Consider the following 25,291-nt stretch of genomic DNA (forward strand, 5'->3'; position numbering starts at 1 on the left):
CATGAGGCTGGCGTATTTTTTTCTTCTCTGGTTTTGATTTCCACTCTGAATCCCTGCAGCGTGTGCTGAGCTCAGCCACTGGGAGCTTTAAATGCTGTCTGCACCGAAAGATCCCGCCTGGCTGTTCCGCAGCGGCTCACCTGGCTTGCTGTAGCCGTCCGTTGAGTTTGCCGCTGCTGCCGGCAGTATGGCGCTGCTGCTGCGTCCTCGGGCGCGTGTGTCTCCTCTGTGGCCCTCTCAGTCCGCTTTCTCTCTGGAGCCTGGTGGGTTTTTTTGTTTTTCTGGTGATGGTGTTTTCTGGCTATGAAAGGCGCTCTTTTTGTGGTAATGGAGATTGGTTGTTAGCGGGACTCTTAAGCCCCGCTTTTCTCGGTCACCATCTTCCCGGAAGTCTGTCGAAATTTTCAAATTCAAAGAGCTAACTTTTTTGAGAAGTCTTCTAAAAAATCTGTATTATCTATAGCTTCTGTCATTGATAACCTCTTCACCAGCCCTTCCATAAGTCCTTAACAAGTATCACAGAAATTAGAGTTAAAGGCAGGCCGAGAAAATGTATGTTAGGTAGTCTTGCCCATTCTCCTGTCGCCTGCAGTCATTGCCTTTGTGCAATGCAGCCTCAGTTTGGTGCCTCGCTATGTCAGGTGAATGCTGTTCTCATCACTTCCAATTGATACCGATGTGAGGAACTCTGTATCTCTCCCTAGTGTTTCCTTCCTGCCATATACTTTGTACACCATGAACAATTTGTCCTAATTAACCTCCTTCACCTCCCACCTCATCTATGTGTCTACACTTCTCCTTCCACTTTGCAATCCCTACATATCTGGAATATAATTTCCAGAATATCTAGTAGACAGAGCATTTCTTCACAGCACATTGCGTCTCTCAGGATAAAGGACTTTAGTGGGACAAAAGGTCTTTGTAATTGTATGTTTCTAGTAATAAGGGATTTCCATTCTGATAAAGTTCTTTCCATTTCCTGGAGATGTTGGGTATTAAGAAGGATGCTGTTTTTGATAATGGGGTCCTCATGCACAATTTTTGACTCAATGTCTCAGAAAAAAATATTCCCCAATTACCATATAGGTAAATTGGAACATTTTAAGTACAGAATGTGTAATCTAATTGTTTTCTAGCATATATCTTACAGCTTTTGATGGTGATTTTTTAGCATATTCAAAAAAATAAATGAAGAGACCTGTAGAGAATGGTGCAAGTCTATGTCTTATCCTAAGAGCATTTTCCAGAGTCAGAGATGAAGCATAAACTATATATTCTCTGATATCCTTGGAAATGCTCCCCCTTAGTGGTCCCTAACATGGTCAGTTTGTTTCTACTATAAGTCAGTTTTTCTCTACTCTGAGAGTTTGTTACCAGAAGCATTTTGGCAAGTGTCCACTTGGGCTTTATTGTGTGCTACTAGCCACCCTGACTTCACCAGACTCATCCTTATGGATCCTATAACCTGAGCATCTCCCCACAGAGGGAAGTCTGCACAATTGGTTGAGTCCTTCAACCAATTACAGGAGGGAAATACTGAGCTTGGGATATTAAATCAACCTCATTTATATAAAGTATAATCATACCTCCTTATTGTTTTAGAAGGAGAATCAAGGTTATCCATATAAACAAAAGCCTAAGAGACACCCCATTAAAAGAATTAAGCTGCTTGTTACTGGGTGACTTTGTTCTTTGCTTCTTGTGTTTTTGTTTTCCTGTAGTGCATATATTAACTTTAAAGAATAAACGTTATTTTAAAATCCTGGAAAAAAGAATTATTAGGGCCTTACTTCTAAGTTAAAAAACCTGCACATTTTTCTGCCTCTAAAGTAGCTTGACAAAATGCCATAGAAACTCTAAGTTCAAAAAATTTTAAATTGAGCACCGCATCTTCTGTACTATTTTTCTACTCACAGTTTTCTTGTTCAGCAGGCCACTAGATTTTAGTCTAATTCTACCTCTTAAGAGTGAATATTTCCTCTGATTGCATTGTGACTTGGTTTTGGCCCTCACTATCAAAAGGTGAAAATAGCTGGGCAGTTACAGTGGGCTTCTACCTCCTGTGTCTGACTCCACTTTGCTTTGCCTCCAAACCAATTCCTGAAATGCAGAGTTTTTCATGTAACTCAACTGAGACAGCTTCACTACTTAAGGCTTCCAGATATAATCTAAACTCTTCATCAATGATCTACCTACTTCTCCAGCTTCATCTACTGACATTTTTTCTCATAAGCCTTACAGAAGAGTTGCTTTCTGGCCCCTGAGTAAGCATGCTCTTCTTGTCACTTTGAATTCAGTATCCTTAAACACAGATTTTGTTGGCATATAGCAGGCATATGATCTATGTGTGTGGCATAAATATGTTTGGGTTCCAGAGAGTAAAACAGGTATAGGTTAAATGCAACAAAGGTTTGGTTGGGGGAAATAACCTCATTCTGTATTCTCACTGGATGTTCAGTTCATTTTAATTCATGATGATAGAGTTTTTGGACAAACAGTAGATCATAACTGATATTTTTAGACACTAAGTAAAACATGGAGAAGGGGTACAGGTGTTGATTATTTAATTTATACTTTGTAGATTATACCAAACTTACAGTCTACGAATGATTGCAATTATCTTGTTCGATTGAACACCACTATTATAAACACAGACAAATCAGATTAGCCTTCTTTTCCCAAGGAGCCAATGATTCATGAGTCACTAAAAACAAAACCCTACTTTTCTTTAATAGGTTAAGAATGTAAAAGCATAGCACATAAAATAGCTATCTAAAATCACTATAGTATCTTCTAGCCCTTAAAACGTATCCATACTAACTTTAAAATTTGTCTTTGACAAAAATATATCACCCACCTAGTTAATTCTGTCACTTTGAAAGCCAGAGTCTGCACTTACATCAGGCCCATAGCTTAGGCTGCAGGCTACTTAGACAGTGGTAATTGAGTGATCATAAGTTGGTCCACTTCACTAAATGATATAAACCCAAGTCTCTACTTAATATTCCTATATATACTTTGACTATAATGGAAATGATATTTTTCCTTTTGGAAATTCTTGAGACCAGTTTACTATAAGATACAAGAACTGCTTAGAGCCTGTCCAGTCAGCTTCCTTGAGTCCTATACCACTTCCTAGCAAAGTTCTTCTCTCTTCTGGAGGAGTCACAAAAACAGCTCCATCTCCACCTGTACAGAACTCATAGTAGTATTCCAGAACTGGGGCATCTGCCAAGCCTCAGGTCTTTGTCAGGCCCACATTAGCATTACCACTGCTGGGCTAGTATGGGGGCCATGCAGAAAGCTCCATGTGTCCACCCCATCATCACTTTCAATGACCATGGAGGAATACATACATCATTTGTGGTCAGCAAAGCACAGAGCACAATATCCAGTAACAACATTTATTTCCATAGAAAGGTGGTCATAGAATTCTCATCTTTCAATCCTCATTATCCCAACCCTAAGATATTACCAAAGCAAGAGTCACTGGTAGGCTGTGTCTAGCTCCTCGCAGACATCGTTGATTCAGTAGCATTTGTTGGGCCTTGCTCAAAGTCCCCTTCCTTTATGACTCTGGCTTTAGACATGGAGGCTGATGCCTAGCAGCACTCGTAGGTGAACTCAGCCTATTCCAACTCCCCATCCCCTGCAGGCTCCTCTCATGCTGCTGCCCTGACAGTCCGTGTCCCTCACTAACCTGGACCCTCAGCTGTATACTGGCCCCAGGCCACCACTCAGTCTTAGCAATTAATGTGAGCCTGTTGTCTGCTAAACTCTTTTGAGTAATTTCATTTGTTCTTAGTTATCACTCAGGCTTTGAACAGATAACTTTCTTTTATAGATAATTTCCACTTAGCTCCAAAGTTCATTGTTTATATTTTTAATAATTCAACCATCATCCTACGTAATGTTCTTCCACACTTTTTCTTCTTAAATTTCTCGTATAGAGCCTCAGCCTGCATTCTGCTTAGAAACCTTACTCCTAAGTCCTGGAAGGCCAGTACACATCCTTCTTTGTCCTTGGGACATACTACAGATAAAATTTAGCAGATTCCTTGACAGCCCCCCCCCCAGTCTAGGGAGATGAAATATACACATAGCACTTCTCTCCTCTAATTGAGAGAACCTAATCAGAAAATACCATATGTTATTTTATCTCAGAAGGCATTCCTATTCCTATAATTCTTTGCAAAATGTTCTAATCCCATGTACATAAACCTTTTTGTTCTATTTTAAAGTTCTTCATTATGTTTCCATTGGAGCCATCTCCCAAGGTGCTTTTATTGAAGAATAAGAGCCCCTTTCACTTTTAATGGTCTTTAATATCCAGCAGGCCCCAGGCTTGCCATAGCCTGTTTGCCTTCCTGACCCCTGCTCTCACAGAGATATTACTGGCATCAGTCTCAGTTGATATCCTCTGGTCCACCCACATCTTCCCTCTGGTCTATCATCACATCACTGTGGTTCCTGCTGTTCTTTACTTTCACCTCTTGCTCATCTTGATCACTCAGTCTTCAGCTGGTAAGTATGACTTAAAAGGAGCCTCCAAACTGCTCACCAAATATTACCAACCACAAGCTGTCAGTAGAGCCTTCCTTCCTAGCAATTTCTAATTACCCTCGACTTACAGAGTAGTTGCTCATATGTTAAATTAAGCTCCCGGATCTGCTTTGATTGGCATGTGCTGAGTTCATTTTGTATCTGAATGCTTTCAGATGTAGTTTGTATTTTGTGCCTGCTCAGCATGCTCCTGAGAATGTCTAATTCATGTACAGAGGCGGTTTTGTTAATTTGTATTAACTAGTTAAATATCTATCCTACACCCAGTTCCAGTTCTAACATCTGTCAAACCATTTTTATAGAACATACATTTGCTCTATTTAACTTATCTTTCATTCCAGCATATTCTTCATTATTTAATAGAAAGAGTCCTTAACACTAGCTAAATAGTCTAGTTCCTCTTTAAGAGCCATCTTTTTATGAGATATAATATTTGTGTATTATGGCAATCTAATACCTGTATACAATGTATATTAATCATTTGGATAATAAACTATTCCATTTATTCAAATATTCATATATATTTTATGTGTGTGTTGTGAATTTTGTACTCCCCTGGTCATTTTTATACTTTTATTGGTGCAATATAATTACACATCACAATGAGATGCAAATGATACAAACATGTATGCGCACATTGCTTCCTAGTCATTTTGAAATATATCGTAGATTGGTTTAACTGATAGTTAATCTACTGTGCTATAGAAAACCAGAAATAATTCCTCCTCTAACCGTTTTGATGCCCCTACTCTAAATTTTATCCTTCCTTCCTCCCTTTCTACTTCCCAGGTTCTAATGACCACTATTCCATTACATTATATGAGCTTGATTTTTTAAATATATTTTGAGAGAAAACACAAGATATTTGTCTTTCTGTGTCTGGCTTGCTTTGCTTAACATAATTACCTCCAATTTTATGCATGTTACTGTAAATGACAGGAGTCCATTCTTTTAATGGTTGAATAATATTCCATTGTGTATATATATCTCCCACATCTTCCCTATCCATTCATCCACAGATAGGCATCTAGATTGATTCTGTACTGTAGCTATTGTGAACAGTGCTGTGGTAAACATGGGGCTGCAAGTGTTTCTTTGATATAATCATTTTGTCTCCTTTGGAGATATGCCCAGGTGTGAAATTACATGATTATATGGTATTTCTATTTCTAGTTGTTTTATGGAATCTTCATACTGTTTCCATAATAGCTACACTAATTTACAGTCCCTCAAACAGTGTATAAGAGTTAGCTTTTTTCCATATCCTCACCAAAATTTATTTGTCTTTTTAATAACAAAATATCTTTTTGATGATAGCCATTCTAACTGGGGTAGGACAGTATCTCATTGTATTTGCTTTATATTTTTGATGATTAATTAGATTGAATATATTTTCATATACTTGTTGGTCAATTGATGTTTTCCTTTGAAGAGAGTCAATTATATTTAGACTATCTTTTAATTGGATTATTTTGAGTGGTTTTTCTAGTGTTCAATTTTTGAGTTCCTTAAATATTCTGAATATTACTCTCTTGTTAGATGAATAGTTTTCAAATATTTACTCCCATTCTATAGATTGTCTCTTAACTCTATTGATTATTTCTTTGCTATGCAGAAGCTTCTTAGTTTGATATAATCCCATTTTTTTGTTGTTGTTTTTCTTTTTGCTTTTGTTGCCTGGACCTGTGGGATCCTATAAAAAAAAAATCATTGCCTCCACCAGTGTGGCAGTGTTTCCCCTGTTTCCTTGCAGTCTTTTCATAGTTTCAGGTTTTATATTTAATTCTTTGATTCATTTTGCATACAGTGAGGGAAAGGGATCTAGTTTCATTTTCCTGCATATGTATATCCAATTTTGCCAGTACCCTTTATTTCTCCATTTCTGAAGGATAGTTTTGCTGATTATAGTATTTTGGGTTTATAGGGTTTTCTTTTCTCCTTTATCAGAAATTTTGAATATGTTAGTTCTCTTCTGGCCTATAAGGTTTCTGCTGATAAATCTACTGTAAGTCTAATGGTTACTCGTGTGACATGATGCTTTTCTCTTACTTTATTTATTTATTTATTTATTTATTTATTTATTTGTGATACTGGAGATGGAACCCAGGGACATTCTACCTTCTAGCTACACCCCCTGCCCTATTTTTTTATTCTTTATTTTGAAACAGGGTCTCTCAGAATTGCAAAAGGCCTCACTAAGCAGCTGAAGCTGTCCCCGAACTGTGATCCTCTGGTCTCTGCCTCCTGAATGCTGGGATTACCAGCATGCACCACCATGCCTGGCCTTCCCTTGCTGTTTTTAAGACTCTCTTTTTGTCTTGTACTTTTAGCATTTTGACTATAATACACATTGATGAAGATCTTCTTTGGTTGAATCTAGTTGGGTTTTCTTCAAACTTCTTGTATCTGGATGCCCATAGAACTTTGAATAGCTATGAAGTTTTGGGGTATTATTTCATGAAATAGATTTTCAATGCCTTTCTCCTTTTCTTCTCCTTCTGGAATTCCCATAATGTGAATATATGTTTATTTCAGGGTGTCCCATAAGTCTCATGGGCTTTCTTCATTCTTTCTTTGTTGTTTTTCTGATAGAGTTAATTCAGAAGACCTATCCTCAAGTTCAGAAATGTTTTCTTTTGCTTTTCTGTCTGTTGTGGAAGCTCTCAGTTGTATTTTTAATTTCATTGCTTGAACATTTTTAGCTTCTGATTTCTAACTGGTACTTTTTATGATTTATATATCTTTAGTGAATTTCTCATTCATATTTTAATTTTTTTATTTATTTTTGTTATCTACCTATATTCTTTTGTATCTCAATGAATTTCCTTAGGATCATTATTTTGAATTCTTTTTTAGGCATTTCATAGATGTTTTTTTCAAATTGGGTCTATTTCTAGAGAACTATTGTATCTCTTTGGTGGTGTCATATTTCTTGTGTCCCTGAGTTAATATCTGTACATCTGATAAAGCAGTGGCATCTCCTAGTTGGAGTAGTGAAGTAGTTTTTGTTGGAAAATATTTTTTCATTTAGATGGGATATATGAGGAGATAATTTGGCATTGGTTATAGGTGAATTTTTTTTTAAATCTAATTTTTTTGTGGTACTTGGGGTGGAACCCAGGGTATTTCTAACTCTGTGCTATACTCCTAGACCTATTTTATGTTTTATTTGGAAACAGGTTCTCCCTAAGTTGCTGAGAACCTTACTAAGTACCTGAGGCTAACTTCAAACCTATGTGATCCTCCTGTCTCAGCCTCCTAAGTACTGGGATTACAAGCATATGTCACCATGCCCTGATTTTTAAAAAATCTAAGTTTTAGCTCAGCATGGTAGCTCATTATAATCCCAGTACTTGGGAGGCTGAGACAGGAGAATTGCAGGTTTGCGGCCAGCCTTAGCTACTTAGTGAGACCCTCTTTAAAATAAAAATAGAGCTGGGGGTATAGCTCAGAGGTAGAATGCCCCTGGGTTCAATCCCCAGTACCACAAAACAAAAAACTAACTTCTGTGTAATTTCTTTGACTGTGATTGATGTCAGTGGTATCTGTTAGTGCCTCATAGTCTAGACTACAGTAGTTCGTGAAAGTAGTTGTACAACTCTGTAATGGATGTAGTCTCCCAAAGGTACATTCTCTCAGGCTATAGAGTTGAGCACTGATGGTACTGGGTCTTGTGATGACAGCTGCTCAAGTCCTGGTAATCAGGAATGTGTAAATAACTGTCCTCATGTGTGCTATGGCAAACACAGGTGGCACCTTCGGTGTGTTTGAGTCAGGGCATAGGATATGAAGAAGACCTTCCCTGGTTCCTTCAGGATGGATATGAGAGATGTCTGGGCTATGGCACCAGAGGCCACAATTCTGGAGCTAAAGATAGGATGGGAGCTTCCCCATTTCCTGCAGAATGAACACATGTGGTTAATACCACTGATAGTCTTAGACTTAAGGTTGTAAGATGCAAAAAGTACTATCCCTTGGGTCCTGTGGGGTGATTGTAGGTGGCTTGCTGTGCTAATAGCTGCTTTCCTGGAGATGCAAGACCTGGAAGAAGCCTTCTCCAGACCTCAGGAAACAAATACAGGACACCAGCAAGTATGTTCCCAAAACCATGGTCTGTAGAGACCTTCCCTAGATCTCCTGCAGTGCTTGCAAGTGGATTTGGGTTTATAGAGTTATTAGCCATGCTTCTGGAGGTATAGAAGAAGGAGATATGGAGGAAGCCTTCCCTAAATCAATCAAAGGTGACACTGAAACTTGGAAGCCTCTGGTTCTAGAATATAGAATGGGGATGGGAATGTCCCTAAATTGTGTGGGGTAATGACTGGTGAATCGAGGCTTGTGGCATTGATAGCAATGGTCCTGGAGCTACCGGGCAGGATGGGAACTTCCCTTTGTTCCTAGAGACCATCATGGTTGATGTTGGGGCTGTTTGCATTAGCAACTGCAGTTCAAGGCTGATGGCAGGAGAGGTAACTTTGCCTAATTCCTGAAAGGACAGCACTGCAGGATATGCAGTGCCTTCCTCAGGAACTACTGGAGAGGTATGGGTAATATCATGGCTTTTTGCACCAGTGGCTATATCCCCAAAGGCATGGGCTGGGAAAAAGGCCTTTTCTAGTTCCCAAAAGGTGAGGACAAATGGTGCTGGGTTTGGAGGCACTGGTAGCCATGATGGTAGAGCCTTAGGAAGCAGCTGGGACCTTTTCCAGATTCCCGTAGACAAGCATGGGTAATATGAGGCCTTTCAGCACCAGCAGCTATAGTCTCAACATTACGGGCTGATGAGGAGAACTTACCTCGTTCCTAGGGGTTAAGTGCTGGTGGGACTTGTGCACACTGTTCTGGAAGCCACTTGTCCTGAAAGTGCAAGATGCTGAGGGGGTTGTCTTCTCCCTGTGAGGCTCACATAGGCCCAAAGCGCCCATCAGCTCAGGCCCCTAAGGCAAGATGATGTCTAGCAGTGGCTATTGTAGGAGCTTGGGTTCTTGGGAATGGGAGAGGCCCAAAGTGAGGTGTTTTGTTTTTTTGGGTTTTTTGGGGTTTTTTTTTGAGCAGGTCAGTTGTTCACAGACCAGCCAATTTCCCAAACTGGACTTAAGCTATGAACTTCTGCAGTTAGGCCTGCTGGTCTGCTATATGATGACTGTTACTTTCCCACTTACATTTTTCTAGCATTTTGGAGTCACCATGCTTCATCTCACGTTCCTCTCCGGCCGTAGAGCTGGGGCTGGAGCTGGGTTTTCTTTGTTCTTTTCTTTAGGTTGCTGTTCTGCCCCTTCATGATTTTTTAGGGTTTCTACTACTTCCTTGATGTTTTGTTTTGTTTCTTGTGGTAATGAGTATGGGACCCAGGGGCATTCTATCTCCAAGCTACATCCCTAGCCCTATTTTTTATTCTTTTATTTTGAAACAAATCGGGCCTCACTAAGTATCTGAGGCTGTTTGCAAACCTGTGATCCTCGTGTCTCAGCCTTCCAAGTACTGGGATTACAGCAACCAAACTGGCTTTCTGGATGATTTCTAGAGTCCTCTATCAATCAGTCTCCCCCAAATACAGTGTTTTCTTTATTGCCATGATACTTCTCTGTGGCAGAGCTGTGCACAGGGCACCTCTGATTCAGCCATCTTGGATTTCTCTTAAGAGCTATCTTTCAGTGAAAAAATTCCTTCTAGAAGACTCAGCTTCCTTCATGATTCACGGGCCCATATATGCAAATCATTAAATTTCTATTAATCACTCTGCTTCAAGTCCTAATATCAAAACTGAAAGGATACAAGTTATATCTTTCTGTCTTTAAGACTATTAAAAAAACTAAAAATAGTCTAACATCAATGTTTCATGTGTTATTAGCTTGAATAATATTTCATCTTTAGTTTCCAAAGAAAAAATACCCCAGCCTTTATCTGTCTTGTCCAATTGTATATCAGGATCCATACCTACTCAATTTAAACATTTCTACCAACAATTCTATCTCAGCTTCCCAATACATCCTGTTTCCCCACATATTCATTCAAGTTATTAGCATAATATTACAAATAAATCAGTCTGTCTGCTACAAGCTTTCCTAGAAAAAAATTTATATTTGAAATAAAACATGTTAAATAGCTACACATAGGGCTTTAGCAAACAGTTTAATCAAAACATAGACAAAAATCTAAGATAATTTGTGCCACATTTACTACTTGTACAGAGTTACTTGATTTGCTGGGAGAACAAATTAGGAATCTAGGTTTTAGAATTACTTTTCTACTATTGAACAAATAGATCAAGTTTTTAAAAGATTTGATAGTTATAAATGGAAATGGTGACCTCTTTTGCAGAGTTTAAAAAATCTGGTGTTTTTTATTGAAATTCACAGAATCTACATAAAAACCTTTGTTTTTTTAACTTTATAGGAAATCAATGTGTTGACAGTTGCATTAGTCAACCAAGACCGAGAGAACAATACTGAGAAAAGAAGCCAAGGCTTAAAATCAGAGAAAGAAGCTCTACTAATAGGTAAGAAAATTCTGTTTCTCTTCCTCTATTCTCTAAAATAAGTCTTGTGTGATTAAATATGATTTTAGTGATTCAGCTTCAACTTTTCAACAACTTAGCATTGAGAGATTAATTCTGTCAAGATTATATTACATACATTTCAAATTATGGCTTACAAGATAATGGCAGTTTTGCTCATCTGTAACCATATGTATTTGTTAGTTGTCAGACACAAAAACTAAAATCAAGGAAACAGATTAATTTGCATCTCACATTACATATCTGATTTTTAAAATTTGGACTTTATACTTCCAGCTGGAGGTCAAGTTGGTTCTAGCCCCAAAGTTCCAAACTAAACCATATTCCCATGCTCTTGAGTAGCTTTGATCCCAGAGATTAACCTCTAAATTCCTTAGCAGAGGCCTAAGGGTGGCTCCAAGGCCATACTGATAATGCTGATAAAATAGACTCATCTATATATACAACTGGCTCTTGGCTAACTTAAAGTCTAATTTGAAATTCTCTGGGTATGTTGATCCATTTATCCAAGATGAACAAATGAAACTGGCCACTAAAGATGAAGGAAGAAAAAGGAAATTGTTATTGTTCACCAAAAACACTTAGTTGCCTTTCAAAAATACATATAGTTTGGTTTTCGTCTTGTTTTGAATCAGAGAAAAAGCTCTAGGTGTTTTTTCTCTTGAGAGCCATCATCAGTGAGTCCAAAAGCAGTACTTATCTTACAGGGAAGAGTTTCTGTGGGGATTTGTGATAATGTGTCTGGTACCCCACCACAGCAGCCTGAATGTCACTGACACTCTCAAACCCAAAGGTTTAGGAAAGGAGAGGAGAGGAGAGGAGAGGAGAGGAGAGGAGAGGAGAGGAGAGGAGAGGAGAGGAAAGGAAAGACAAGACCATCCCCACCCTGTGAGATAGCCTTGACTCAAACTGTGCCTTGGCCCTACAACACTGTGGGGTTCCAAGTTCATTGGCTGCTCCGTAGCATGGTGAACAGAAAAGAATAAGGCTGTTGTACACAGGAGACAAATTGTCCTCCTGTAGTTCATTATCTGACAAAAGCAGCACCTGGTTGCATTTTCTAAATAATGCATGCACTCTAACCTTAAAATGACAGGTAACCAGGGCTTGCAGAACCTGGCACAAGATGAATTAAACTCAAAAGATAGCCCAAACTTCATCCATCATATATAGATTTTTCAACTACAGGGTTATTGAATATGACATCAACTTAGAGATACTCCAAGGAAAACCAATTATTTTTTCTCTCTCTGATGATATACAGCTGTAATAACATGCCATGTGCAAGTCTCAGAAGACACGCTGATGTGCTATCAATTCCAGGAACCCCAAATGAACCCATTTGCAGTTGGTAACTACATATAATTTTTCTCCTATTGGAGAAAAATCCAACTCTGACAACAGTTTTTCTTTCACTCAATATGATGAAGATGTGATTTACCCCATAATACTCTTAGTGTATGAACAAAGCACAAAATAATCTGCAGAGAACTTTCCTTGTGTTTAACTCTGACCACTTAAAAGTCTAAAAAGTGAGAACAGGTATTTGATGACAGGAAGTAAGTAGAGATTGGAGAACACAGTTCATTTACAAAACTTCCTAAATAGATATGAGGATAAATAGTGTGTGTGTGTGTATATGTAATTATAGATATATGTGGATATATAGTTACACACACACACAAACCCACGCATATACATACGGGCATGCTTTCTATTGAAGATCCATACATACACACTCTTTCTTAAGCAGCTACCTCAAAATTTAAAAACAATATGCTTTAGGCCGGGCGTGGTGGTGCATGCTTGTAATCCCCATGCTTGGGAGGCAGATTCAGGAGGATCGTGCAGGTTCAAAGTCAGCCATGCTGGCTTAAGAGACCCTGTTTCCAAACAAAAATATAAAATAGGTCTGGGAGTGTAGCCCGGAGGTAAAGGGGCTTCCAGGAACCCCAGTACCACCAAAAATAGATAAATAAATAAATAAATAAATAAATAATAAAAAAATAAAAACAATATGCTTTACATATTATATATTAATAGGAACAGGCAAGGAGGTTATATTTATAATATGCCACCTCTACTAATATATTTTACTATTGGGAATATATAGAATTTAGCTGATTCAAATGTATTATACACAAATATATCAGTAAGTCAGGATCTTCAATAGAAAGTATATATAACAAACTCTAAATTTCCCCAATGTTTTCTCTCACTCACTACTGTTCTTTTGAAGTAGCCCACTATGTTATTATTTGAAGTTTGAGGCTGAGAAGAAGAGAACCAAGGCTTGCCACTCATCTTGTATCAATATATGAAGATTTTAGGTAGAAGGGAGGATGGAGACTTAAGCTTTTGACTTAAATACACTTAGCAGCACCCCCCTCTCAAGTTTCTATTTCCCCTCTACCATTCTTGGTATTTTAGTTTACACTACATAATGGTAGCTTAACAACACATGTGACCTGTTAGCCAAAGCCACCCACCCTGAGGCAGCATTGACCACTTTATGAAACCGGAGTCTTTATTTGAAGAGATACGCGTTGGTATTTATTAGAGAATATCAAGAGGATTGTGTTGATAACAGTATATGGAGCTTTGTAGATGTGGATCCTGAGTCTTTCAAGACTTCAACCATTCTACCAAACTTTCTTCTTGACAGTTTATGGGGATCAGGTACTATGTCTCAACTCAACTAACAAATAGGGCTGTAAGAAGTACTGAATCATTGTGATTTCTGTATTGTTTATTTTGTAATAAGACATGCTGACATATAATTGTATCTCAAAGAAATAGGGTGTGTGTGTGCGTGTGTGTGTGTGTGTGTGTGTGTGTGTGTGTGTGTGTGTACTAGGGGTTGAACCTAGGGTCATTCTACCTCCAAGCTACACCCCCAACCCTATTTTATTTTTATTTTTATTTTGAAACAGGGTCTTGTTGGTTGATGAGGGTCTCACTACTTGCTGAGGCTGTCCTCTAATCTACAATCCCCCTATCTCAGCCTCCCAAGTACTGGGATTATAGGCATGTGCCACTGCACCCAGCTAACGAAGGAGATTTTTATGGGGCATTGCAGGGTAGCATTTTATGTTTCATAGCCTTACGTTAAGTCAACTTGACACTACTCAGCATCCTTGCCAGAACTCCAAGTTCATTTCAGACCTGGTCTGCAGGTCAGATTTGACATGCCCTGAACTTTGAAACAGAATGTGTCAGTACTTTTGACTTAGGACTGAGGCTTTGGAGCTGTATTTGGCTGGAAATCACTGGATATTGTTATGAAGAAGAATGGGTCAAAATAGTTTATGGATAAGTTATATATCATAGTTTATGGTATAACTGTGGGTCTGCATCACTCTATCTTCTCTTGCCTTGAACACTAGCCCAATGGATTCCTAGTCCTGGCAGCTCTGACTGGCACCTTGTCAATACTAGTGACCATGGCAAATCCTACCCAGAAATAATCACGACCTTCCTAATAATTTGAACTGTGCACAAAGTAGCTTTTCTTTAACTCAGTCCTCTGAGAACCATTCTCACATTTTTAATGACCAAAGTTTTGTAGACATCACCCAGACTCCCCTGCAGATGAGCACTTACATACCATGGGGCAGCAGGATGCTTCTTCAGGTCCTCCACACACCACAGCTGCCATGCCTGACACCACTACATTCATATGTACAGTCTGTATCAGAATTAGCAAGTCCTGATGCCTGAGTATTAGGAAGCAGATGGATATGGAGAGATAACATTTACAGCCAGTTCAGTGAGGTTATTTTGGTGTTTTCAGTGAGGCTATATTAAGGCTGTGCCTGAGAAAAGTAATCTGGAGAGTCAGTTCTCTCTGAAAGCTACTGACCATAAAGAATGAGTCATTGACCTAAGTCTTATTTCCAAGGCACAAATGTCCAGATCAATAAATCAGCAAACATTTGTCAAGAGCCTACTATAAGAACTATCAGCCGTCATTGTAGAAAAGAATCACCTAAGCAGCCTGTTGGAAAGACAGAATCTTTTAGCCCCATGCATGGGTTCTGTTCTTTGTAAAACCAGAATCCATGATGATACTGAAACCGCACTGCTGGAACCATGTTTTGAGAGATGCTGGCCAGCCAGCCACCAGCACTCATACCTGTGAGCTGGCAGTGGGAGGAGGAGTTCTTCCTCAAGAAGCTGAGAAAGAGAGCAGTTAATTACAGTGAAATTTGTGTTTACAGAGACACAGAAAGGGGCTATATATGTTCCAGACACTTTGTTGGAAGAAAGGATAGTTCAGCTAGTCCTAAAAGATGTGTAGGATTCTGTTGGATGGATAAGGAAATTATCAAGAGCATTTAAGATGCAAAGAACAAGTCACTGAGAAACATAGAAATACTCTGAGGAGTTTAGATGAAAAATAAGACAGATGTGACTGGTGTGGTGACACATGCCTATAATTTCAGTACTTGGGAGACTAAAAAGAGAGGATCACAGGTTCGAGGCCAACCTCAGCAACTTAGCAAGGCCAACAACTTATTGAGACCCTGTTTCAAAATAAAAAATAAATAGGGCTGGGGGTGACACAGGTAGAATGTCCCTGGGTCTAATTCCTAGTAAAACACACACACACACACACACACACACACACACACACACAGAGATTATTAAATAACAAACCCAAACTAACCAATATACAAGACTACAAGATTTTATACTGACTAAGTGGGCAGAACAAGTTGCTTTTGGAGAAGTGAAAGTGTTTTAGAAGCTCAAGGCACTGAGAAGCATCAACCTAAACCACAAGTATTCTCTCACCACTCTTGAGCTCACTTCTTCACCTCCCACAAGCATCTCATCACCCGTCAGCTGCCCACAGACCACCGTCCCCTGCAGCTCTCCAGGGGAGCAAGAGTTCACAGGGCTCCCTCCCTGGTGGCACTCCAGGTTCACGTCCATCCAGCCTTCATCGCAAAGCAAGACTCCTTCAGGCTGGTCTACGGTCAGGCCTCTGCTGGTCCCCAGGAAAATGCAATGACATCCAGACACGCAGCTGTTCATCTGCATGAAGAGGTCCCTGGAGCTCATCAACCAGTGTGCATGGAGGAAAAGCTCAGCTCAGCTAGAACTTTAAAACTGACACAAAAAGATGGGAATACACACTCGAGCAGCCTGAGGAAGGGGAGTGTATTCTGGCAGAATTCCATTTCTCATTCCACCCAAAGAGAACCATGTGCTGACCAAGCTGAATGTTCAAATCAGTGTTTTGTTCTCATCAGGGAACTAATGTAATTTTTAAAAATCAGAATTCATAGGAGCAACTGACAGGAGTGGAGTGGACTGACGCGATGGCAGACCACAGTCCTGCGTGGGGCAGGGAGCAAGGGCATTCTGCCTAGTCATGGACTGAATACGCGACCCCTGGCAGAGCTGGGCAGCCCACTTACCCACTGTGCACCCGAGATCTCTCAGTGTACAGTTCACAGGTCTGATGAGATGTTCTTTTCCACCTCAGTTCCCTGTAATCCTCCAGGACCATTATGAAACCTGCTTTGCCCTTGAGACAGTGCACCAGCATTCACACACGAGCTCTTTTTTCTTGTACCTTCAAAATAAGAGAGAAGAAAAACATATTTTGATGCCTTAACTTCTGCCAACCAGCAGCCAATTTTCCAATTATCCCCACCAAAGCATGACCTCCCCAATGCCCCGTCCATATGCACTGTCCCTGCTCCTGCCCACCCCGCCCTGTCCAGTGCACTCCCGTGGGCTGACATCCTCACACTGAAACTGCTCTTGTCCATGTGACCCTCTCTGACCTTCAAGCTGCCATCTCTAAAACTCTAACCACCAGCAGCACTTTGTATGGTAGACTTGAGATGTGAACCTTCTGGAAACGCTTTTTTCTGGCCACCATGATACCACTCTTTCTTGTTGACCACTTCTTCCCACATTTCGCTGTTGGATTTTCTTCAGCTTAACTTCCTTCTAAATCTTGGTCTTTGGGGTTCAGTCTTGAGCCCCTCTTTTGGTTTCCTGCTACACTGAGAATATAGCCCACACCCCTAACCCCAGCCTACGGGCTCTATGTGATCTGCCTCATTGACCTCCACTTGGTGCTGTACCTTCTCCAGACCAGTGTGTTCCTGCCTGCTCATTTCTACCCCAGGGCCTTTGCACTATCTGCAGCACACACCTGATGTCCCCCAGACTTTCTGTGACTGGTTCCCACCCATCTTTCATATGAGAATTTTTGCTTTCTCAGAGAAGCCTTCACTTGACTTCCCAGTAGCATTTCACCAAGCCCAAGGTCACTCCCTATTCTTTCCTGATGTGTTTTACTTCATTTTGCTTACCACTATCTGAAAATATTTTCTTCTGCTTTTACTCTTTGTGATTATCAGCTGTGTCATTCATCTAGAATAAAAGTTGCAGGAGAGCAGACGCTTTGAAGGTCTTACCCAGTGCGGTCACCATAGCACCTTGGCACCTCATGGCCGCTGAGTGCTTAAAGTAAACACTTTAAGTAAAGGAAGTGAGTGAAACAACAAAAATCTGCTATTTGGCTAATTCGTATGTGGCTCCCTTGGTCTTACTTCAAACATGGGAATAAACTAGATGGTTTTGATGGAATGCTATCATGTAGCCTATGTAAATGGGTATTCCTACTGGGATTTCCCACTGGTTATATGAAGCTAGTTTATATATTTTTCTAAAGTAGATTTTAAGACTCTGATACATACAAAAAGACCCAGCAGTGCTAACAATTTCTTCTGCCTTTTTTTTTTTCATAAACTAGCTACTTACATTGTATTTTTCACGAATGAGTAAACCCACTTTGAAATATGGAGACCTTCCACCTCTCCATGAACACAGCCAGGACGGTGGTTGGGTTTCTTCTTTTGTATATCCACTACTTCAGAGTCAGCTAAATTCTCTACCCTCAGATCCTAGTGTGCCTATATCAAGCCTTGAGGTCACTCCCAGAGGACCATAAGACAGTCTGTGTTTGGGCGGGGCGGGGATAGTTTGTGACATTTTTTATTAGCTTTTGAGTAACAGGTACCCTTTTCCCATAGCAAAGTTCCTTTAAAGCAGTTACAAACAGGCTTACTTTAGTTACTTATATAGAAAGCTTTCCCCAAATGAATCTAATCTAAAAAGAAAATAAAGTGGAGGGGACATAGAAAGTACATTTTCTCATGCTACCACTTAAAGATATTAAAACCAATGTCATAACCTTCCACAATCACTATTGTTTTATAAAAGGACATTTTAGCAAGATAGATAAAAAAAAAAAAAACAGAAAAGAACCCCTAAGAATAAAATGGTAGTTTTCATACCTGAGGCCAGTCTTCAAAAACTGAGATTTCAAATTTACGGAGAAATCTAATTGTTTCTACCTTCTTTGTTCCACTGTAAACCTATAAAAGCAGCCTTCAGAGGAAACATCCCAGACAGTGCTTGTCTAGACTGTTACGTTCTCTATCCTCTGCCTAAGGATGAGCTGAGAACTTTTCTTTAAAACCAGTTATGCAGCCCAAGTAGCACACAGGAGAACAGGGGGCCATGAGACACTATCCCAGATGGATTCAAGGTCACCTGCAAATACAGGATGACCTTACCCATGAAGGATGTGCTTGCCCTGACTGCATCTCTTGCAAGGGAGGGCCTTCCCTTTGGCTCCCAAGCGTCAAGGTTCACAGTAAACAGGGGATGTATGCACCTCAAACCCCATTTTAAAGGGCACTTATAAATGTCAGTCTAAATACAACTTCTAACAAAAAGTAGCATATAGTCTATGGCATTGACTCCTTCCCTGCTTTGACTCTGAGTACAGGAGCAGGGAAGATGGGAAGGTCATACTTTTTACTTCTGCCCCGACACCAGTATCCAGCTGTTCATTTGTCAGTACCATGTTGACAGTTGATGGTCACAATAGAAAAGCCTTCTAATTTATAATCAAACTCCAGCCAAAGCATCCATTCCCAGACCTTTTAAACCGATCTTGTAAATTACAGCAGAGACAGGGAGAGCGAGCTGGCTCCCTTCAACAACCAGGGGAAACAGCAAATGTGGCAGGAAGAGCATGTGTTCTTCCAATGGCAGTTAGGGGGATGTGGATTACGTACTTTGCATAACCAGTGATGGTAATCATCAGGAAAATATTGAGACTGTGTGATTTCTGATAAGGCTGGATGAGCCATTTTCACACTACAAAGTCTACTGAGAGAAAGAAAAGGATAATTTCATCCCTCCAATAACCACAATTTTATATTGGTAAATCAAGTATAAAATTGGTAGTTGAACTGCTTCCAGGAGTCTTTGTTTAGAAATACCTTGATTCATCTAAATATTAAAGTCTAGCTTTGCTAACTACTGTCATTCCAGGAAGTGAAGTACTTTGTGTATCCCATCACTACTACTGTCTCCAGAGCATGATGTTATTGAATGCTGTTTGAGTGCCATTAGAAATAGCAAAACTGTAGGCTGGGTGTGGTGGTTCATGTCTGTAATCCTAGTACTTGGGAGGCTGAGACAGGAGGATTGCAGGTTCAAAGACAGATTCGGAAACCTACTAAGGCTCTCAGCAACTTAGCCAGAACCTGTTTCAAACTAAAAAATAAAATAGAGCTGGGGATATAGTTTAGAGGTAGAATGCCTCTGCTTTAAATCTACAACACAAAAATAATGGAAAGAAAGAAATGACAAGAATGTAATGCAGCCTGACTAAAGTCAATGAAGTTAGTTCACATATGTAACTGAGACAGCCACTTGTCTCTCAATAATTTCCAATGTTTGTCTTTTCTAATCCAGGTATCATATCAACGTTTCTTCATGTCCATCCTTTCGGAGCCAACATAGAGTACCTTTGGTCATACATGCAGCAGCTGGACTCCAAGGTAAATTACTCTTCTTAATTGAACTTTCATTGCTAAAACTTAGCATGTTGGTGGCTGGCTGCAGGTAGATTCCGTGGGAGCTGCATTAGGTGGCAGATGGTTGTCTTCTTCTTACTTGCTCTTTTGTCTTTGTAGAAAGAAAAGCAGTTAGATAAAATGACAATGGCTGTCAGCAAGTGCCAAATGACTTTGAAAAGTTAACAAGAGATTTAAAATTACAGGTTGACCTGAAATTTCCCCAAACAAGGGAGCAATCAGGTGAGGGTGCCCAAAAGGGCATTGTCCTCGGGCCAAATCCTCACGGATCTCATGTTAGCGACTTCACACAATAGGGGAAAAAATCACTGCAAATAACATATAAGTCTGACATTACAAAAGAATGCTATTATTGGCTGTTTTTCAGCATTATTCCCTAGTTGAAAACAAGAAGACTGCAAAGTTATTATCAGCTGTGCCCTCGGAGGGTCACACCCAGAAACAGATATCAGCCCCATTTCTCTGGTGCTCTGCTTTTCTCATCTGCAAATTAGCTAGATTTCTAGCCTGCCTGCTGCAATGTTCATATTATCAAAAGAGAAGCAACAAGAGCTTCACGCGTGTATTGAATTCCAGTGAACAATGAGAGGGGCCACTGTAGAAATAAAGTGGCGTGCTTAATCAGGGCTGCCTGGGGAGCAGAGGAAGGGGATGTGCACCCTAGCAGATCAGAGCTGCCAGAGAAGTCACTGAGAAGGCTGGGAACTTCCTGCTGGAAAACAGTGTAGAGAGGCAGAAGCTCTCCCACCTGACAGAGCCAAGTGCATCCAAGTTATGTATCCGGACCCAGAGCCTGTGGTCGTATGAACTGGGCTAGTCATATTGAAGCCATCCTAAATTTTCAATCATTAGCATTGATTCAAATGGCTTCAATAATACTCCATTGTTTATATCTACTGTATATTCTTTATCCCTTTATCTTTGATGGGTACTTAGGCTGATTCTGTACCGTGCCTATTGGGATAAGAAACCCAGTACGCACAGGTATCTCTTCTGTGTGCTGACTTCTTTTATATGTCCAAGAGTAGAATACTTGGATCATATGGCAGTTCTGTTTTTGGATTTTCTAAGTACCTCCATACTATTCTCTATACTGGCTGTACTAACTTTGTGAGTGTGTGTGTGTGTGTGTGTGTGTGTGTGTGTGTGTGTGTGACTGGCTGGGGATTGAACCTAGGGGCATTCTATCTCTGAGAAATACCCTCAGCCACACACACACACACACACACACACACACACACACACACATATTTATACACATATTTATATTTATACACATATTTATATATATATATTACTTCTTTCTTCTTCTGAAATAGGGTCTTACAAGGTTGTCAAGGGCCTTGATAAATTGCTGAGGCTGGCCTTGAACCTCGACTCTCCTGTCTCAGCCTCCTAAGTACTGAGATTGCAAGCATGCACCACCACGGCTGCGGGAAGCTGCCACGAGCAGTGTATGAGAGTTCCTTTTCTCCACATCCTCACTAGCACTTGTTAATTTCTGGTTTTGGGATAGAAACCATTCTAACTGAGGTGAGGTGGCATTTCATTGTAGTTTTGATTTTCATTCCCTGATGACTAATGATGTTGAGCGCTTTTTCATACATTTGCTGGCCATTTGAATTTCTTTTGAGAAGTACCTGTTCAGGTCACTTGCCCACTTTTAATAAAGTTAATTGTCTTTTTTGTTTTGATTTTAGTTCTTTATGTGCTCTGGATATTAGCCATCCGTCATACGTGAATAGGTTGCAAATGTTTCCTCCCATTCTGTAGGTGATCTCTTCACTCCTTGTTGGTTCCTTTTGCTGTGCATAAGTTTTATAGTTTGATATAATTCCATTTGTCAGTTTATGCTTTGGGGGCTGTATACAGAAAATCACTGCTTGTTTCAATAGCTTGAAATATTTCTCCTATGCTTTCTTCTTGAAATTTCAGTTTCAGGCCTTAAATTTAGGTCTTTGATCCATTTTGAGTGGATTTTTGTACTAGGTTAGAGGTAAGGTTCAGGTTTCATTCTTCTGCATATGGATGCCCAGTTTTCCCAGCACCATTTGTTGAAGAGGCTGTTCTTTCTCAAATGTATGCTTTTGGCACCTTTGTTGAGAATCAGGAGGCTGTAGATGTATGGACTTATTTCTAGAATTTCTATCCTGTTCCATTGGTGTGTCTGTTTTGATACCAATATCATGCTGTTTTTGTTACCGTGATTCTACAGTATATTTTGAAATTAGGTATGATGATGCCTCCAGCTTTGTTCCTTTCTCTCAAGTTTGCTTTGGCTATTTAGGAATTTTCGTGTCTCACTATAAACTTTCAGATTTTTTTTTTCTATTTCTGTGAGGAATGACATTGGTATTTTAATGAGAATTTCACAGAATCTGTAGATTGCTTTGAGTAGAATAGACATTTCAACAATATCAGTTCTCCCAATCCATAAACACGGGAGCTCTTTCCATTGTTTTATGTTTTCATCAATTGCTTTTATCAGTGTTCTGTAGTTTTCATTGTAGAGATCTTTCACCACCTTTGTTAGGTTTACTCTTAGGTATTTTTTGCTTTGTTTGAAGCAGCTGTGAATGGGATTCCTTCATGATTTCTTTCTCAGCAAATTCATTATTTGGATAAAGCAAAACTATTGACTTCTCTATAATTTTGCATGGTGCTACTTAATTCATTTCTCAGTTTTAATTTTTTTCTTACTGAAATTATTAGGTTTATCTATGTGCAGAATTATATCATCTGCAAATAGGGAAAAATTGACTTCCTATTTGTCTGCTTTTTCTTTCTTTGCTTACCTAATTGCCACAGCAAAACTTCATAGTACTATATTGAATAAGAGCCCTGAGGATGGACAGACTGTCTTGTTCCTGATCTAAGTGAAGATGTTTTCAGCTTTTCCCTTTTCAGTATGATGTTGGCTGTATATTTGTCATATATAGTCACGATTATACTGAGGAATATCCCTTCTATACCTAGTTTGTTCAAGGCTTCTATCATGAATGTATTTTGGATTTTATCAAATGATTTTACTAGATTTATTGAGATGCTTATATCTTTTATTATACTGATGTAATGATGTAATGTTGATTATATTATAGTATATATTGTAGTTTCATATCATAATGTAGTTCTAAGTGATGAGGACATACATGCACACAGCACTTGGTGAGCTTCCTCCTGGATACTTCCCAACCTCTTACCTTGCCTATACATGATACTAAGACTGACATTGGGAATTTCATGTATGTATATAATGTCAGTGGAACTGTTTCCTTCATTAATTCCCTCTCCCCCCACCACCAATTTCCCTACACCCCTCTCCATAACTCTACTGGGTTTTCTCCTCCATTATAAAAGTCCCTCTGTACCCCCATTACTCCCTAGGTTCTGCATATGAGAGAAACATATGGCCCTTCACTTTCTATCTGGCTACTCTCGCTTAGCATAATGTTCTCTAACCATTTTCCTGACATAATTTTGTCCTTCACTATTGATGAGTAGAATTCCAATATCTATATATCCCATAATTTATAATCATCTGTTGTTGGATACCTAGGTTGTTTTAAAAATTTGGCTACTGTAAATTGTGATGCTAGAAACATGAATATGCATATATCACTATAATATTCTGATTTCAGCACCTTTGGAAAGATACTCAGGAATGGTAGAGCTGAATCATATGGAGGATTTATTCCCAGTGTTCTGAGGAATCTCCACACTGATCTCCGTAGCAATCCCACTTTGCAATCCCATTAACATTGAAAAAGAGTTTCTATTTTCCTACATCCCCACCATTATTAATTGATGTTGGTATTCTTTATGATTGCCATTATAATTTAAGTTAGATGGAATCTCAGTGCAGTTTTGATTTGCACCTTCTTGAGTGCTAATGATGAACATTTTTTATGTATTTATTGGCCATTTGTATTTCTTTTTTTATGACATGTCTATTTAGTTCAACTGCCCATTTCTTGATTGAGTTTTTCACTTTTTATGTTAAATTTTTTAAGTTTTCTGTCCAGATATTAGTCCTCTATCAGATAAATAGCTGACAAAGATCTTTTCCCATTCTGTAGGCTCTCACTTTAGACTTTTGGTTGTTTCCTTTGTTCAATAGAAACTTTTAAATTTAATATCATCCCCTTTATTAATTCTTGTTTTAATTTCCTGAGATTTGGGAGTCTTACTGATAGTACATCTACCAGTGTCTTCATGTTAATATTTTTTTTTCTGTACCCTCCTCTAGTAACTTCAAAGTCTGTGGTCTAATTTCTAGGTCTTTGATCCATCTTGAGTTGACTCTTATCCAGGGTGAGAGAGGCTGGGAATTAATTCAGTTTTTCTACAAATGGTTTTTTGCATATGTTGAACCGTCCTTGCATTCCTAGAATGAAACCAAATTGATTGTGGTGTATAGCTTTTAAGAACAAGTTTATTGGTCCATTGTTATTAGACACAATACTGAGATTCATACATACATACACATACAGAGGATAATTTGGCCCATTTGGGGTTTTGTTTTTTTTTTTTTTTTGTCTAGATGACCTATATATTGGTGAGAGAAGTGTGTTAAAGTCTCAAAGTCTCTCTGTATTGTTGTATTGGTATTTGAGTCTAAATATGGAGTAGTGTTTGTTTTATGTAAATAAGTGCACCAACATTTGGGATATAAATATTTACTATTATATCTTTTTGTTAATCAGTTTCCTTTACCAGTATGAAGTGACCCTCTTTGCCTCTTTAAATAATTTTGGTTTGAAATTTGCTTTTCCAGATATGAAAATCAATACACTTACTTGGTTTCTGTCTATTTGCATGAAATATCTTTATCCATCCTTTCACTTTTAGTGTATGGATTTGCCTGTAAGATAAATCTCTTGTGAACAGTGTAGAATAGGATCTTGTTTTTAGTCTATTCTGCCACTCTCTATCTTTTAATTGGGGAGTTAAGACCATTTACATTCAGTATTGTTATAGAAAACTTATTTCTTATCATTTCAGCTTATACCTACTATTTATTTCAGTTTTAGTTCACCTTTATTTAGTTACTTTTATAATGGGATTCAATTCTTCTCTGGCTCTGAAGTTTTTCATTGTTTATACATTTAATATAGCATTGTAATTATATTTTATAATGAGATTCAAAGTGATACAGACATACATGCATGCATGACTTTGTGCATTTTCCTTGGTACAACCCACCTCCCCATACATGTGAGATTGGTAGTGAGACCTTCTTGTATAGACTGTTCCCTTTCTTGTTTTTCCCCTCATCCAGCCCCCTTCCACTATT

The 25,291-nt window shown here is 39.0% G+C and overlaps 1 protein-coding gene across 2 annotated transcripts in view; it reads left to right on the top strand.

Annotated features, from left to right (window-relative positions):
• Nucleotides 1-25,291, top strand: part of ENOX1 (ecto-NOX disulfide-thiol exchanger 1) — a gene marked incomplete at both ends in the record, with an annotated part of 265,269 nt that overhangs the window by 214,258 nt on the left and 25,720 nt on the right. For both annotated transcript variants that reach the window (XM_080719975.1, XM_080719976.1), the window contains 2 exons: nucleotides 10,960-11,062; nucleotides 19,877-19,962. In XM_080719975.1, coding sequence (XP_080576101.1) covers nucleotides 10,960-11,062; nucleotides 19,877-19,962 — 189 coding nt within the window. The remainder of the gene's footprint in view (nucleotides 1-10,959; nucleotides 11,063-19,876; nucleotides 19,963-25,291) is intronic.

The sequence above is a fragment of the Muscardinus avellanarius genome (genome assembly GCF_963383645.1).
Source record: "Muscardinus avellanarius genome assembly, chromosome: 2".
Taxonomy (NCBI): Eukaryota; Metazoa; Chordata; class Mammalia; order Rodentia; family Gliridae; genus Muscardinus; species Muscardinus avellanarius.